General features: G+C 45.1%; 1 gene segment (V, D, J or C); it reads left to right on the top strand.

The window, feature by feature from the left end:
- The first annotated feature begins 1000 nt into the window (after positions 1-1000).
- LOC144753568 (T cell receptor delta constant-like) overlaps positions 1001-18563 on the top strand; it is a 147164-nt gene continuing 129601 nt past the window's right edge. Inside the window, 1 exon segment of the C gene segment in view lies at positions 1001-1203. Within this exon segment, the coding sequence occupies positions 1158-1203 (46 nt within the window).

Below are 18563 nucleotides of genomic sequence, written 5' to 3'. Positions count from 1 at the left end.
TGTATATGGTACAAAAGAATAAATTAAACGTGGCTACTGAAAGGGCAGTGTTGTAGTGGTAAAAGAGTGTCAAGTGAAGGGAAATGTAAAATTAGGTGATTAGGTGGACAAACAACATTTATTAGTGTCTCCCAATCCCTAAGGTTTAAAAAGCAAGTGTGAGTGCGGGTTTTGAATAATCACCGCGCTCAATATTGGTCGACATGTTTCTGCATTATATTGAACATAGTTTCAGAATGCATTCTTCAGGACCGAAAAATAAGAACACTGCTACTAAAATTAAAGAAAATAAGAATGATATCACCTGACCTTCAGGTATATACTCAACCGTATACCAAATATGATGGTTGAGAGGCTTCACCCCACCTGGCTACAGCGCAGGTATGAGGAGCACCGCTCTGTCCGTCGATGTCTCCTGGCAGTCAACTGTACTGCTTGGGGGGGCTGGGTACTGTGCATCTTTGACAGATGCACAGTACCCAGATACCCCGAGGAGTGACAGTGTGCACTTTACAAATGCTGTTTGATTGATCGATTAAATACAAAAATATTTTTTGTCTCAAAAGCACACATTGCCATAGTAGTTCCTCACACTGAAGGGAACTACTCAGTTTGTAGCTGTGCTCCTTGTGAAAGGGCAAAATACCATTGCTCATAGTGTAGCCAGTGGCTGAAGTAGGCTGGCCCACTGTCCCATGGTGTAAAGGGCGGGAGAAAAATGTGATTGACACAAATGATCATTCTATGAAAAGGGCTTGATTTGAAATTACTACAAGTAAGAATATTATAAATTAGGATAATATTAATTTTATGAACACGTATTGGCTAGAGACAGATCTAAAAAGAGGCATACTTCCTTAGAGGCCAGTCTGCATCTGAGACCACAGCCACCTGGCTTGTTTTCTTACAGCGCAGATACAGTGAATCACATGCCACTTCCTCCCGAGTGCAGACTGCACCATGTTTAAGGCTTCCATAACCAGTCTTTCTTTAGATCTTAGTCACGACTCATCTGCAGGTGGAGCTCCGTCTTTATACTGCACACCGCGCGCACAGCAGCCACGCTTTCAACCCTACATCCGCCAGAATCTGGAAGCTGGGAACACAAACTCTTAGTGAGAATTAAGGTCTCTGCAGGCCCATTGCGGGGACCAACGATGGACATTATCTCGACAATTCTGGTAACATTGATGGCATTTTGGGGTAAGACTCCATTTTGTGTTGGCTTCAGATAACTCCAGACTGATTTAGAATTGGCTTCTAATGGAAACCCCTTCCATTTCTGATGAAAATGTTAACTATATTGACAAATTCAGTGGCTTACACTGTGAATAGTGTAGTATAGGAAACTAGGCTGGCGAATTAAAGTTTGCATTGCGCTTCAGAAATTGGAGGATTTTCTAATAACAACAAACTCTAAATCAGACCCTCATGGATGTCGATTGATTATCCATTATTTCAAAACAAGATAAGTGAAATTGTCTTTTGTAATGGCGCCCTGTCTTGGTTTCTGTACAAATGAAAGCTAACCTTAAAGGGGTTCTATGTCAGGGTATTTAACCCTGATGCAGGCTACGCTGGATTTGCCTATTTTTAGTGAATAGTTTAAATATTTAAAACGTGGATGCTGAAATAGCTTTTGGGCGTTACTCTTGTAAAAGAAACTTCATTTTATTCCTTTTTTGTGATAAAATGCAATTGGCCCATCTGTGCCTTGGGTTTGACTATGCAGGGATTGGGATTACAGTGAACTCGCCTACATTGATTATTTTTCATCCTTATTTCTTTGTGGCCCTCACTGATGAACCTTGAAATTTAAATGATGTATGCAATGCTAAACTGAAGGTACCGTTGAGGTGTGGAGCCAGAATATCGTTTTCAAAATATCATTTGATGTAAATAGTGTACCCTAAACATAGTCCACAAACGTAACGCCCCACTGGAGTTAATACACTCAATGGGATATTTTTCATTTATTTTTTATTTGAAATGCAACTAAAACAATGGATGTAAAGAACAGTTATAAACAATGTGAAGTTATTTCAGCATTCTTTAACTTAGATTTTTTTAAGTATGGTATTATGTAATTGAAGTACATAGGTTCATTTTAATGCACATTCATTGGAAAGCCTGCCGGTCTCTTTCAGAATACCAAAGGGAAGAGCACAGTACGATAGTTTAGGATATACGTATAGCACAAAACTAAAGAGCAGAACTCACAGCTCTTGGTGACACAATATCAAACCCCAAGAACTGAAATCCCAAAGACAAATGCACAGCAAGGCTCATCATATGCAGAATCAATACATTCCCCAACCAGACCAGGAGAGTTACATGTCATGTTGTAAAGCTGAGAAACTTGCTTTCGACTTCAAGATCCTGTATTAGATTAAATATTTGAAATTACTCTAGAACCTCCTAAGTACTAGAGTACTTTTGCTGAGTACTCATGACAAATCATTCATCTGCCATATGTTGAAAAGGGATGATCCTAAGCCCTTATGAATCAGCTTCTAAGCTCTTTACATAATAATATAGATTGTTACTGGGTCATAAATTGGTTTTAACACCACAATGTCTCTTCTGCCTGGATGTCCTTTGGTCCTTCTTGTTGTAGACCCGATTATCTTCCTGGTCATTGTTCTCTACAACGACCATGGACATGCACATTCCTTAGAATTGTGGCTCTGCGCATCCCTGTCTGATCCAGAGTCAGTTGGCTTTTACGCAAGAACAACCCTTTTGAACCCTCTGATTGTTCCCTATTGTGATATCAGAGGTGCACACTTTCTATTCTAGCCCTGTCCCAACGTTCTTGTCCACGGCACAGTCCAGATGTAGAGCTACAATAATGAGGGACCAGGTGAGACTTTATAATCATTTCATCAGATGCATTTGTTTGATACATGACTGCAGATACTAGGCTGATGGAACAGAATAATTATTTGTTTGTATTTTAACTTCAAAGTTTTCCCTGAGATTATTAAAGAGGCAATGTTGCACTGAGGTTTTCAATAGAATATGTCAAAAAGTCTAAACCTGAGACATGAGGTCAAATGATTAATACTGGTATTGATCTCCCAAAGGCAGGAGTCAAGGACAGTCCCCCGACCAGCCTGAATCTGAAGCCAAAGTGAAGCAGGGCGAGTCCGTGACCTTGAACTGCACTTATGAATCTGGATTCCCCACGCTGATGTGGTACAGACATACCTTAAACAGGGGGCCACAGTTCATCCTGCACGACTCCTCAAAGGAGGATGAGCTGGACCTGAGATTCCGTCATAGATTCACATCTCAAGTGGACCGGGTGTTAAAGACCTTCCCATTGACGATAGTGGATGCCCGACTGACTGACATGGCAATTTACTACTGCGTTCTCAGAGACACAGTGAGCTAGAGGCATAGCACACCCATACAACATCCCTTGTGGGTACCAACTACCATATAGTACAGTAGCGACCTTACCTCAGTCAAAGGGATCAGAGGCAGATGAGACCATTTGTCATCAGTCCTCACCCTGGGATGAGAAGGGATCTCGACTCTGCATAGGTTATGCCCAAAACAATAGAGATTATCAAAATGCATACTAAATTGCATAGAAAGGTTTGTGGGTAAAACTATAAGCAAATACATGTTACAAATTTTATAATTGGCTCCAGATCTCTACCATGGTTTCTGATACCCTAAAGACATTTTTCAAATATGATACTGGATCCTGAAAAGTACAACTCGCTACTCAACTTTATAAAGGGTAACTCGGTTACATACAGGGTTTATTTACTCCAAAATAGGTCATTCAGCTGAAAAGTTTGTTCTGAAGTCTCTGAAGGGATCTTTAATTATATTACAAGTTTTCCCACATAGCATCAAATTCCTCGGGTCTGTAACAGATGTATCAACTTTGGAACCATGACTGAACTCCTCTATAAAATGTGCTTTAATACTACAACATGATCTTCAGCGTTGTGTCTTCCACTTTAAAACTGTTTTCATAAAGTAACTTTGCTGACCTTTTGTAACAGCATCTTGGAAAATTTCCTGAACTATAGGGTTGGGCATAGTTTGTGTAATTCGGTGCCGCAAAAGCACGTAGGATTGCCTAAAAATTCTACGAGATTACGTGGAATTACTCTAAAAGATTAATTCAGTATTTAGCACTATTTTCTTAGTCCAAAAATGCCCCCTCACGGTTAAAATGGATGCAAGGATGTATTATGTCCTAAGAAATATCAATAAATACAACAGAAAAAGAATAGCGGGCCCACTTCAGGTGGGATTTTCCCCAACCTACGATCAGCATTTCGAACTAGTTTCACAGAACAATCCACACTTGCATCTAAAATGGACTCGAGGATGCATTTTGCACAATGAAAATAGCAGTAAATGAAACAGAACATAAACAGCAGACTCGATATATAAATGTGTTCAGTAAAGCAATGGCAAAAAGAAGTTACCGATCACTGAGAGCTCGTTTCTGGCTCGAGTGACTGACAGCGCTAGGAATGCAGCAGAGGAGGCAACCACGGTCAGGTGTAGTCCGAGAATAATGAGGTACTAGGTGAGGCTTGGGTAACCCCCGCAGTAATGCAACACAGCCCTTCAGAGAAAGCTGAGGTGTGCGTGGAACATCGAGAACAGAATTCAAACCCTCGGGGGCGGAAACAGGGCAGTAATCAATCATAAAGCCAGATCAAAGACAAAACGGAGGAGTAAGAGAATAAAACGGATTTATAAAAGAGTTACATGAAAAGGCCAGAAAGGGGCGGAAGCCCGTAACTGTCGGAAGTGGTCAATTTAACGCACTGTAACTGTATGTTTGCATGTATGTGCCTTTCTAAGAACTCTTGCAACTGCACTTAGAAACATGGCTTTATCACCGGGTGTGACAGTCTCCTTTGCTTTCCCACAGGGGCGCGGGGCCAGGTGGGAGAGGACTCTCAGGCGGTGGCCGAGCAGTTCCAGCCCGAGCTCTCGGTCCCCATCGGAGGGGAGGTCGCCTTCCAGTGCAGCATCAAGAAGGGCGTCATGGTGGACTACTGGATGTCCTGGTACAAGGACGACCCCGAGGCCGGCATGCTCTGGATCTTCCGCGAGGTGGATTTCTATGGACCCGGCTTCGAGAGCAGGTTCCGGGGCAAGACAGACGCAGTCAACAACCGCTGCACCCTGGAGATTCTCCGAGCCGAAAAGGCGGATGCGGGGCTCTATTACTGTGCTCTGCAGGATGCACAGTGGTGCAGGCGTGCGGCTGGGCCCGGCAAGAACCGGCGGAGGGGCTGCAGGCCGCCCGCAGCGCTAGGAGGAAGAGCCGAGTGGGGTTTTCAAACATCGCTTCCTGCAAAATTGTAGTCACTTTGTAGCACTGTGCACAGCATGCGCCACTTTGTATCTTTAGAGTGACAAATGGCCGAGAGGGCTCCGATGGAATTCGAATAACAATCTGCAGATCAGAAGCACTTCCCTTCTACAATCCAATGCAATAAAACACAATACAATACATGGACGTTTTATTTTTCCAGCTCTGAGTTCCCAGCCTTTCTGAACACCAAGAACAAAGGGGTGGACAGCTGGAAAGTCTGCAGTATGTATTGTATTGTATTGTAATTGCATTTATATAGCGCTTACTACCCCGCTTTTTCGGCGAGTAGCACGCTACTCCGGAACACATAGAGGATTAGTGTTGAATTAGTATAGTGAAACATGCAAATACATTTTAAGTGGTGGATAGGTTAGTCAGTTATTTGGATTTCGAATGATAGCAGAAGGATAGAGGAGGACAAAGGTTTGTATTTATATAGCGCTTGTTGACGCACGCTATGCAGGAAGCCTATAAAAGATTAGTGGTGAATTAATATGGTGAAATATGAAGTAATTTTAGTGGTGGATATTAGTCAGTTACTTAGATTGAGAAGAATAGCAGAGGGATAAAAGGGGAAAAAAGATTTGCATTCAAATAGCACTTGTTCCCCTGATGGGTGTTGAAGCCCTTTTCTGGCGAGTAGCACGCCACTTCGGAACCCATAAAGGGTTAGTGTTGAAAATTAGTATAGTATAAATATGAAGTAATTTGAGTAGTGGATATGTTTTTCAGTTATTTGGGAACCTTTTCTCCAATTTAAAAAGGGAACAGTGATACTCTGTACCAACCCAAAGTTCATACCGAAAGTGCTTTAGGACTTTCATTTGAATGAGCCGGTTATACTAAAAAAAAAATTTTTTTAAATCCTCAAACCGCTACTCCAGTGGAGAGAGCACTCCACTCAATGGACATTCAGCAGTGCTTGAAGTTTTATCTTCAACGTACTAAGGACTTCAGGCAGTCACCTCAGCTCTTTGTGGCTTTCAGCGCCCCTCGTAAGGGGTTTACCCTTTCCACGCAGGGGATTGCTCGTTGGATTACCAGCTCTATCCAGTATTGTCATAGAGCAGCAAGGGAGATTTCTTCTTTGACAGCCCTCTTTGCCAGAGTGCCTATCCGGGACATCTGCAGAGCAGCAACTTGGAGCAGTACTCATACATTTAAAATACCTTACTGCCTGGATTCTTCAATGCAGAATGACACAGCAGTGGGCCAGGCAGTCCTGACGAACCTCCTTTAAGTGGTGAGCTTTTTGTAATTTCTTCATGCATTGCATTTTGCTATTCCTTAATAGCGAATCGTTATTTTTCGCTATTAAGGAATAGCAAAATGGGTTCTTGATGCATTTGGGGGATAGTCGGATAACAAGTAGTAATTGTTGGAAGCGAATTTTACTCCTGCTTCCTGGTGTATTTTAAAGTGTAAGCCAGAAAAGGTTATTTGGCTTATAGGACTTTAGCAGGACAGCAGGGCCCAGGTATTGAAGTACCATTTGAACAGCATTGACTTACCTCGCCCTCCTTTAGACATCAAACCTAAAAACAATAATGAGAGATAGAAAAATCCCACACTCACTCCATGTTGATTATACAAAGGTGTATTGTTCCCCACAGACAGCATAATGCACCACCACGAGTAGTACATAGCACCCCACCATCAGCACATTTAATTACAACTCTAATCGCACTGCAGCACCACCCTCAGAACAGGACACCACGACCTGCAGCGAAGTGCACAATCACCCACTGCGCAGTGTTGGGTAGGCATCTGTTGAGACGTTTAAGGCTAGACCAAGCCAGGGTCAAAACAGAAAAGCGCCTACCTCAAGCATTTAGCTTCATTTACTTGTTCTATACAGACCAAGCTGGGATGTGTAGTACAATCCTGGAAAAGGGTGACCGGGATTAGACAATTTCTACATGTTGTAGTAGTCACATGGCATACACTGGTCACTAAACAGCAGTCCACCGGTGTGCAGAGTCTGAAACACAGCAAGTAAATTAAAGCAAACAATGGTGGGTGACTAAGGAGAGGGGCATTTTCTCACAAGGATCAGCGGGCATGATTCAGAGTTTGGCAGGTGGGTTACTCCGTCACAAACGCCACAGATATAGCTTCCACCTTATTACATGTGACATTGAATATAATGCACTTGTAATATGGAGGCTTGGCGAACCATCACTTTTGTGAAGGAATAACCCATCCGCCAAACTCTAAATTAGGCCCATAGTCCCTTGGCAGGAATGAACCTAAATGATCCCAGATAGAAATAAGTCCTAATGAGCTGATGAAGTAATTAACCTCAATGTCAATAGACGATAAGGATTGCAATGGACCCATGAAATGGCCATCAATGTCCCCATGCAATAACAAGCATCAGCCTTGACCCCAGGCTCTAATAAATCCCAATAGCTGCAAGTAAAAAAAAATAATAGCCAAGATACAGTAATGAGCATTATAGTCACCTGTGAGTGAACACGATTAATCATAGACCCAGGAGATACTGAACATCAATTAAGCTAGTCAGTAATGAGTATAAAATGGGTCTAGGCATTATCAATAAATCAATCAATCAAAACATTTGTAAAGCGCACTACTCACCCTTGGGGGTCTCAAGGCACTGGGGGGGGGGGGGGGGGAATGCTGCTACTGCTCGAATAGGCAGGTCTTGAGAAGTCTTCTGAAGGTCAGCAGGTCCTGGGTCTGCCGTAGGAGGATGGGCAGGGTCTACCAGGTCTTGGCAGCGAGGTGGGAGAACAATCTGCCACCGGAGGTAGCTCTTCGGATGCGGGGGATGGTGGCGAGGGTGAAATCGGTGGAGCGGGGCTGGCGGTTGGGGATGTAGAAGGTGAGTTGTCTGTTGAGGTATGCCAGTTCGATGTTGTGGAGTGCCTTGTGTGCGTGGGTGAGGAGCTTGAAGGTGATCCTCTTGTTGACGGGGAGCCAGTGCAGGTCTCTCAGGTGTGGTGTGATGTGGCTGTGGCGAGGGATCTCGAGTATCAGGCATGCAGAGGCGTTCTGAATGCGTTGAAATCGTTTCAGGAGTTTGGCTGAGGCTCCTGCATAGAGGGCCTTTCCGTAGTCCAACCTGCTGCTGATGAGGGCCTGGGTGACCGTTCTTCCTGTTTCAGTGGGGATCCACCTGTAGATCTTACTGAGCATGCGGAGGGTGTTGAAGCAGGAGGACGAGACGGCGTTGACCTGCTTTGTCATGGAGAGAGTAGAGTCGTGGATGAACCCCAGGTTGCATGCGTGCGTGCATGGTCGGAGGGTGTTGCTGCTGTTCCCAGTGCTGTCGGCCACCAGGAGTCGTCCCAGGCCGAGGGGGCGCGGCCGAGGATGAGGACTTCCTTCTTGTCCGAGTTTAGTTTCAGACCGCTGTTCTTCATCCACTCGGCGACGGTTTTCATTCCTTCGTGGAGGTTGGTTTTGGCAGTGAGGGGTCCTTGGTGAGGGAGAGGATCAGCTGGGTATCATTGGCATAGGAGATGATGTTGAGGTCATGCAGTCGAGCGACGTGGGCGAATGGTGCCATGTAGATGTTGAACAATGTTGGGCTGAGGGATGATCTCGGTGGCTTCGGAGCGGAAAGGGGGAGGCGGACGCTCTGGGTTCTGCCGGAGAGGAAGGAGGTGGTCCAGTCCAGAGCCTTGTCTCGGATCCCAGTGTCATGGAGGCATGTACATAGGGTTTGGTGGCAGACAGTGTCGAAGGTGGCTGACAGGTCCAGGAGGATGAGGGCAGTGGTTTCGCCATTGTCCAGCAGGGCCTGATGTCATCGGTCGCGGTGATGAGGGCAGTTTTGGTGCTGTGGTTGCTGCAGAACCCGGACTAGTACAGGTCCCGGATGCTGTTCTCCTCGAGGTAGCGGTCAGAACGGGAGCTGGGAGATGGGCCGGAAGTTCTTGAGGTCCTTGGGGTCAGCCTTGTTTTTTTTTAGTAGGGTGTTGTGCTTGGCGTGCATCTAGCTCTCCGGAAAGGTCGCTGTCTTGAAGGAGATGCTAATGGCTTTCCGGAGATGGGGTGCGATGGTGATGCTGGCTTTTGTTGAAGATGTGGTGTGGGCATGGGTCTGACGGAGATCCGGAGTGGATGGTGTTCATGATTTTGATGGTGTTGTAGTCATTTATGTTGGTCCAGGAGAGCAGGGGATCGGTGCAGATGGTGGCCGTGGGAACGGAGGTCTCAGTGGCTGTCAAGGTGGTTGTCACGTTGAAGCTCTTGTGGATGTCTGCGATCTTGCTGTGGAAGAAGGTAGCAAGGGAGTCGTGCAGGCCTTGCGAGGGTGGGATGTCGTTGCTGTTGGAGCTGGGGTTGGAGACTTCCCTCACGATGTTGAAGAGCTCTTTGCTGTTGTGTGCGTTGTTGTCTGTGCGGTCTTTGAAGGAGGCCTTTTTGGCGGATCTGATGAGGTGATGGTGTCTGCAGGTGGCATTCTTGTGGGCTGCGTAGCTGTCCGGTGTCTGTTCACGGTGCCATTTCTTCTCTAGTTACCAGCAGATTTGTTTGGAGGCCTGGAGGTCCTCCAAGAACCAGCTGGCTTTCTTGCTGGTGTGTCTGTTGGAGGGTTTCTTGATCGAGGCGAGGGTGTTGGTGCAGTCGTCGATCCATTTTCTGATGTTGCGGGCTGCTGTGTCGGGGTCGGTGGGGACTGTGATTGGGCTCCTGGTGAAGGTGGTGGTTAGCTGGTCTTCGGTGACTTTGCTCCAGCAGCGGCGAGGGATCTGTTGGGTGCGGTGGTGCGTGGTGGGTTTCCGGAAAATGAAGTGGATGCAGCAATGGTCGGTCCAGAGGAGTTCGGTGATGTGGTTGAACGAGACATGGGAGCGTGCGGAGAAGGTGGGGTCAAGCGTGTGACTGGCAGAGTGGGTGGTTGTTGTGACGAGTTGTCTGAGTCCGAGGTTGGAGAGGTTGTCAATCAAGGTGGTGGAGATGGTGTCGATGTTGTTCTCGAGGTGGAAGTTCAGGTCCCGGAGGAGGATGTAGTCTGTTGAGGCGAGGGCGTGTGTACTGACGAAGTCGGCGATGGAGTCGCTGAACTGGGTCCGCGGGTCTGTAGATGAGGGTTCCCCTGAGGGTGGTGTTGGAATCGGTGTGGATCTGGAAGTGCAGGTGTTCTGCGTTGCTGAGGGTGTCATCGGTGTTGATAGAGACGATGAGAGTGTTCCTGTGGATGATGGCGATTCCTCTTACTACTCCATTGGTGCGGTCCCTGCGGGTGATCTTGTAGCCTTCCGGGATGGCTATGGCGATGTCGGGTGCCGAGGAGGGGTTCATCCAGGTCTCCGTCAGGTAGCGACGTCTGGGGAGGTTGAGTCAAGTAGGTCCCAGAGTTCTATGGCATGTTTGCGGGTGGAGCAGGTGTTGATAAGAATGCATCTGAGGTGGTTGCGATCTTTCATGGTGGTGGATTGGCTGCACGGAGGCTGGTGAAGCTCAAGCTTCAGCAGGAGAAGTGTTCTCGGGTGCGCTTCTGGCGGCCAGGAAGCAGATGTGTGCTTGTCCGGTGTTGAGTGCATAAAGATCCGAAGGAGACGTGTGCGGAACTTTGATAGACGGCCAGTTCAACTAATTTAGGAACTATTCTTTGAAGATAGCAATTTCCACGATCATTTCAATTATTCCAGGAAATACGATGACATGCATTATGCAGATTGATTAGCCATGACTGAAGATCGTTACTGATAACACGTAGGAGAGGCTGCACTTTTGAAGGGAGAAAAGGCAATAGAAAAATAGACCCATACTTATGGAATCAAGATAACAAACGCTACCCCGAGAATAAAACACCTAAGTGGAAATTAAGTTTATGCTGTCCAAAACGGACTTATGAGAGATTTTAGACTCAACCCACTTTAGGAATATCCGAGCCAAAAGGGAACCCTGTGGGACAAATAATTATCGTTCCAAAGAAGGCTGTCTATGTCAAAATTACAATAGGCTACAGCATTGGTTCTACTTGAGAAGTACCAGGGTGTAGAGGACACTGTTTGATAATCTGGCGGGTCCTGAGGAAGGTGACTTTTACTGCTACCCATTGCCACCGAAACACGTCGACCATGTCTATATAAAATCCTACATTTTGTAGTGACCCTGGCTTTGGGCATTAGACTAGAACAAATGAAACGCGACAACTAGCACAGATAATTTGTGGTGTGAATGTGTGTGAAGTATGCATGTGTGGTTTGATTGTTGGTCGTTCTCTACCTGGTCATATTGTGTTTAATATATGAATTTGTGAATTATTTCTCATGTTGCCAAATTGTGTATATAAGAAATGTCTTTTTGTACTTTTTAATAATAATAATGTTTAAAAGATATAACAAAGGAAAAAAATAATTCAAATGACAAATAAAGAAGAGAATGGAAAGAAGTAACAGTAACATTTGTGTTTTGTTTTGCCCATGATAGAATGTAAAAGGCTAAATCCCTCAAAAAAATAGAGAGGTCATGAGGGAGTTTGTGCTTTGAGTAGTTGCTACATTATATTTCTTTCCCCTCTTCTCCCTGACCTGTGAATTAGTACTTTAGAAGGGGTCCCATTACTTTCATAGAGTGCGTGGAGGGTGCTGGCATCGTAGCGGTGACGGGCATCATGGTGATCGCGGGGGCCAGGGTGTCTGGCGCTGGGCGTGGTCCAGGCCCGGATGGGCGCAGACGGGCTTGCCTTAGGCACGCCCGCTGCGCACCGCCGCCATATTAAGGGAGGTGGGAGGGAGGAGCAGCTGGGAGGCGGGAGCGGGGCGGCAAATGGGTGAGCGGGGGCGGGGCCGCAGGGGATGCAGCGGTGGGAAAAACTGGTGAGGCAAGGGGATGCAGAAGGCAAAACAGGGGGCAATAAGAAGACCACTCCTGCCACCAGCTTGCTACGGCACCGCGGAAGCTGGGAGAATACTCAGCTATCCACAGAGTCTCACAGTGACATAAAGGAGAGCAACCACAGCCCACAGGAAGCAAGAGAAAGTGCCCAAATATTGGCTCAGCCACCACAGGGGCCTCACCAGGCCCAATAGGGCGAGCTAGGTATACTTTTTAAATCGGGCTCAGAAATTTAGCAAAAGCAGGAACACAATCCAAAACAGCAGAAGCAAACTGCTAACAGCAAAAAGAAAAGGGCATTAAGGGTAAGCAGGAGAGGAGCTCCCAACCAAAGACATTGTGATTACCATCCAAAAGTATCACATGCTGTCTGCTGTGATGCGCAATCCATGCAGGACATGGGTGAGTTAAGTATACAGTCATGGAATTTTACACAAGTGGGTCGGTAGACCCCACTCCAGTGACAAACGTAACAAACATTTGCAAAGCAAACGGTCTCGCCTTTGGGACCTTATATATATGCCACACATTAGCCTGGGTGCTGAAACATCTACTGTTCTTTAACATGGAGGGAAATTAGGCACCAAAGTGCGTGACATGTCAGGTATGGGAACACTTGGAGAGAAATATTGCCTTTCAGTGGGAAATGGTTTATTCCAAAGCTGTTTTTAATATAAAATCAGGGCCTTTAGTGGTCATATCACTGAAAATACAAGATTTGAAAAAAAATATTATTTTCCACGAGTGCTTGTGGAAGACAATTTCTATGGACTGGAATCTAGAGAATGCTAAAGTGATTCTGGTATTTTACTGACCTCTGCTGGTTGTTTTCCATCCAGAAAGTTAAATAGAGGCAGTTACCAGAAAAATGAAAAAAATAAATTCCCTCAGCAGAAAGCAATTCTGGTATTTTACTGACCTCTACTGGTCGTTTTCTATCAAGACAGTTAAATAGAGGAAATTGAACAGAAAAAAAGTCCCTAATCGGAAGGAGACAAGTCCTAGGGCTGATCACCAGAGCCCACAAAGTACATACACATATAAGTATATACTAAAGTATATACAAGAGGGCTCGAATGCTCGACCTAAAAAGGCTTCAGATAAGGACTGCTGCCCTCAACCTTCACAAGGGGAGGGCTTGATGCACAACCCCAGGTCTAAGCAGACTGCATTACCGTGAGACAGGCCTAACTCATTTCACACATGCATGAATTATGTTTAGCCATGACTAAAACTTACTGCCAGGTGTCGATGCACCGAGGGCGCTCAGGAAAGAGGTGCATGTGTGTCACCATGAAGGGGACTTTCCTGTCCCAAAATATCCTCTGAGTAAACACAAGGAGATGATGGTTGGAGAGCTGAAACTTTGCAGACACTCATCCCCAGCCACAGATCAGGATTGAATCCATCATTGTTCTTTAGCTCACCTCGCCACCCCAGTTCAGACCTAGCTATATTCAAATCAATCTTGACTCTGTGCCTCCCTGTACAGCTCTTTGCTATTTCCCTTACGGTAAGGTTTTCACAGTCAGAGCACATATTGGATGATTCAACAATGCTGAAGTGCACCAAAAAGCATTGCAATTCTAATAAGTGGATGAAAACATGACTATTTTGGCTTGTGGCAGCAAATATTAACTGCTTAACAGCTGCGGCAATTTAATTGAGTGGGCGGGGCCACGTCGGCCAACGGACGTGACCAGCACTACGGATGTAGTGCTTGCGACAGCCGTTGGCCGACGGGTTCATGGAAAGGGTTAATGGTGAGTGGTAGATCCTAAAAGAGCCAAGCAATGACTTGAAAGACAGATAACAGACAACGAAGAAATACCAAGTCACGTAACCCATGCTATTTTAATGTGACATCATTTTGAAAACATAATTTGAATATGTGTTCTCATGCACCACGCTTCCTGCAACACCACAGCAAAGCGCCTTGTGTGCCTTTCTCAACAGGGGTATCTTGATGTTTTTATACACTGAGTTTTGGTAGCTTTGCAGGGAAAATACTGAGGTATTGTTTATTTCATTAAGTGCTTTAACACTAAATGCTAAAAAAAACACTGGCAAAGCCAACAGCTTGGCCTTTTACAGCTAGATCGATTAGCTTTACGTCTATAAGTTGTGGTTCAGCTGTGATGTTGGAGTTGACGTTTTTCTAGGTACCTGTAAAATGTACAGCACTGAATGATAGTTAATTTTCAGAAGGCCTTATTTCACTTTCACGAAGTTGTTGATCACAAAGCAACCAAAATATTTTTCAACACAGCATAAAAAATATGACATTTTTCATCAGTTCATCAAAGCTGACACTTGGATGGAATTCCTAGCAACTATAAAGAAATCCATATATAAGCTCAGCCACGTCCCTGCACGCAGCAGCCGCCTGTTAATGCTCACCTTTTCCGGATGCAATAGGACGTTTCCCGTTGTGAGCCTTTTTAGCAGTCACCTAATCCTGCATGCCCACTAAGTTCTACAGGATGCCGTGGCTGTCTCAGATCTAGAGCTCAGACTCTTATTATTTACTTTGTTTCCTGCACTTAGTCCCAAGAACCTAAGCATGCCTCTATGCCATGAAGAAATCAGATGTTCTCTGCATAACTCTCGATTTGCCCTCATTTGGATCATCCAGGTCTCGTATACCATATTTTAGCTAAATGTTTTAGCTTTTTTTATTGTGACTCCTTCACTACACATAATTTATTCAATACAACCCATTTGAATTGAAAGTTGAGTTTCAAGTCAGATATACATCACAAACACAATGTTGACAACTTGTGAGCAATGCTTCTAACCTTTTCACCATATGCTCAGAAGGATGATAGCAAAGCCTGGCTTCACACTGAGCCCCCTACAGACACCAATTGTAGGCAGTCGTACGGCAACAATATATTGCGGCTCTGTACATACCCCACCCCGGATGGACAACCCAGTATCCCGGGCCTCTTGGCCACTGCTCGAGGATGTACGTTGTTACAATGCATGCTTTTACTACGCATGCCTTTGCAACGCAGGTTTTTCAACGCAAGTCGTTACAACGACTTGCGTTGGGGGGTGCTGGATAGTGAATAGTTTAATTTACTATTCCAACACCAGTCCCCGTGGATTGTAGGGAAGTTGTTGGATAGTAAATTAAACTATTACCTATCCTAGAGCGCACCCCAGCGCAATTCGTTGTAATGACTTGCGTTGAAAAACCTGCGTTGTAAAGGCACTGCGTGGTAAAAGTTGCGTCGTAAGGATGTTTCCCACTGCTCGACCACCATCAATAATACTTCCAGACCTTAGGTGGTGTAAAAAAGGCATGCAGGTTATTAGCTGTAAGTCATTATACACATGGTCGGTAATAAATCTTCATGACAGTAATCAATCATTACTATGCACACAATCATGCAATGGTGTCAGCCATAAATAATTTTTTTAATCATTGATTCCAAGTCTTAAGCAGTCGGGTCATCACCATATTCATCTTTACAGTACCCGCCTACTCAGTTTCAGTCCATGCTGTGGAAGCGAAGGCCCCCTGAGGTTACACATCACCGATTCTAGGCTTTCCTTACTACTGATGTATGACATTGGCAGCACTCTCTGACCGTGCCTGGGCTGCAGGTGCTGTGTCTGCTCTGTGGCTATCCCCTTTTTTGGCTCTTCCTTTGCCTTCAGTGTTCCTTCCATGAGGCATCCCAAGGTGACCGATCTGGCACTTCTTCCACATCCGACAGCCTACTGGTTGCCCTACCACAATATTGATGCCTATTTTGAGAAATTGGGTTTCTGGTTGGCAGAGGTATGCACCCTGTCCAAGCAGGAACCACAATCCTAGTCAGGGTAAGTAAGATAAGCACCCTAAATTAACCTGTGCTCACCCTCTGGTAGCTTGGCACAGAACAGTCAGGCTTAACTTAAACGGCAAAGTGTAAAGTATTTGTGCAACACTTCAAATAGTAAAGCAGTATAAACACCATACAAAAAGATACCTTGTTAGTAGGATAGAGCTTAATTTAATGAACAAAACAAGACCAAAATGACAAAAATCCAATAAGTATAAACGAAGTTATGATTTTTTAAAGAATATCTTGCAAGGTACTGCTTAAAAGCATAAAGTGCCAACTAGGACTATCTGGTCACGCTAGACGGGTCCAAATCCAACAGTTCAAGCCAAGCCAACCACGATAGAGCGTGGATCAGATCCAGGGAGCAACCTTGGCCCAGTGAAACAGGACCTTCTTTCGGGGGTTGCATTGACGTCAAGGATGAGATGCGAGAAGCAGAGGAGGCAATGCATTAGGAAAGATCCTTAAGATGTAGGCAATGCGCCAGTGCTGAGCCGCGCAAATCGGAAATGCATCGTCGTCGAACCCTAAGATGCTGGCGATGTGTCGTCGTTGAGCCGTGCATGTCACAACTCCTGCCCCAGTGTCTAATAAGGCTGAAGTACTCTCTACATCCTGAACTAGCAATATGTGCGCACTGGCTACTGTAACATATGCAAAGCTATGCTTGGACACTCTTGATGTAGCATCATCATGAAATCTAGGAAGTCGCTCTTGTTACATATTATTAGTGATCCATTTCACATTGTATGCCATGAAGTCAGAGTGAACAAGCTACACTGTGAAGAACCAATATGGTGATATGTTTTCATTTTCCTTTTTTCGTGTTTGCAACCCAATCACGGCCTCCTAACATTGTCTATTTTCAGTTTTGGTGCCCATAGGCTACCATCTTTGTTACTGCTGCAGCAATAAAAACGGCCACATCCAACTGCCGAGTGTGGCTTATTAAGTGCTGGAGTCCAGCGCTAGTCAGTCCCGCACGCAAAGAAAGCTTGTTGTCTGCAGAGCGCACCAGAACAGGTGAGGGGACGCTCATCCTTCTTTTATGTAGCATCTCCTGGTGAATGAACCAAGTGTTACAGCAAAGAGCAAGTTCTGTTGAGAGACCAGAGAAACCCTTGATCTGCTTGGCATGTGGTTATGCAGACATTTGGTACAATGACTGTTTCAGACTTGATGAACTATGGAAACCACTTGGCACACAAGTTTAGAGACTTGGTATAAAGTATAAATATCCATTCGATTTCTGCTGAGTACTTGTTGGGCAATTCCTGAGCATATATGCATGCAGCTGAAGGGCACAAGTGAGAAACCTAGAAGGAGATATTGTCACAGTTATTGCTGTAGAGTAATAAGCAAACACTCTTTGAGACTATGTAACCAGTTATAAGAACTCATTAAGCTGAATGTTGCAGTATACCATGTGTGTGCTGCTGCTACGGAAAACCTGTGACAAATCAGAGAACAGTGTGATGACAGAAAGCTTCTATAAGCAGATAGAACAGTGTGCAATTACCAGGAAAGTCTTAGCACAATCATTCCTAGAATCCTTGGTAATTCAAGACCATAAAAGAAGAAGTTTCCTTTTCACAGGTAACAACCATGTTTTGAGTATAGTATAATATATTGGTTGCATATATTGGGTTCTGAGTTAAAGACAGCAATAGTAACGTCTAGCAACATTCCATTCCAGATCACCCTGCCCGCCACTCTGAACCAATGTTTATTTGAACTCAGAGTCGTAGCTGCCGGAAGGTGGACTTTTTAGCGTTACTGCTCTTGAGGAACTGGCTAACTCTGCCAGATGATCTGCCCACTAATTTAGTTCCACCCGAGACCACTTTGGAAGACATTTGTACTATGTTAGGTAACATACAAAAAGAGGTATCAGCAGGCACTGAATAAACTGCTGCCTTCGCTCATAGGGTGGCACACTTACAAATTCAGCTCCTGACTGCACAAGCCCCTCCAACCACGTCAGGGACTACCCCTCCTGGGCCCATGGTGTCAGTGACAGTCCCTCCAACTGTACCTTTGGCCTCCCTGGAGCATTTTGCAGGGGATCCTGCACAATGTCTGACCTTTTTAATGCAGGTCGAACTGCGCTTCATGGTCAAGAAAAATTAATTTCTGAATCCACAGTCCTGCATTGCTTTCCTAATCTTATACCTTAGTGGAGTTGCTGCTATGTGGGCAGTACCTCTTGTAAATTCAGATGCCAAAACAAACTGGCCAAAAATCAAAAGAGTGGCCCTATATTATCAAGGGCTGAGAGAGGAACTCATGGACAATAGAGCTCCAATAGACCCTCAACCTAAAAGTTGTGAAGAGCTTATTGCCTTGACTCTGTGACTGGATCACCAACTTGCAGATAGGAAAGGAGACAAAAAAGACTGGAGTTTTGAACGTATTTACGTTCTAAAGAAAGGAGTACCAGTACTGCCCAAGACACCAGTGAACCTATGGATATTGGAGGCTTACGCAAACCGCTCACCCGGCAAGAAAATTACTCACATTGCAAAAATGGCTTGTGCTTGTATTGTGGA

Source organism: Lissotriton helveticus, chromosome 5_1 (assembly GCF_964261635.1).
Source record: "Lissotriton helveticus chromosome 5_1, aLisHel1.1, whole genome shotgun sequence".
Lineage (NCBI taxonomy): Eukaryota > Metazoa > Chordata > Amphibia > Caudata > Salamandridae > Lissotriton > Lissotriton helveticus.
This window is presented reverse-complemented; position numbering and strand designations above follow the sequence as displayed.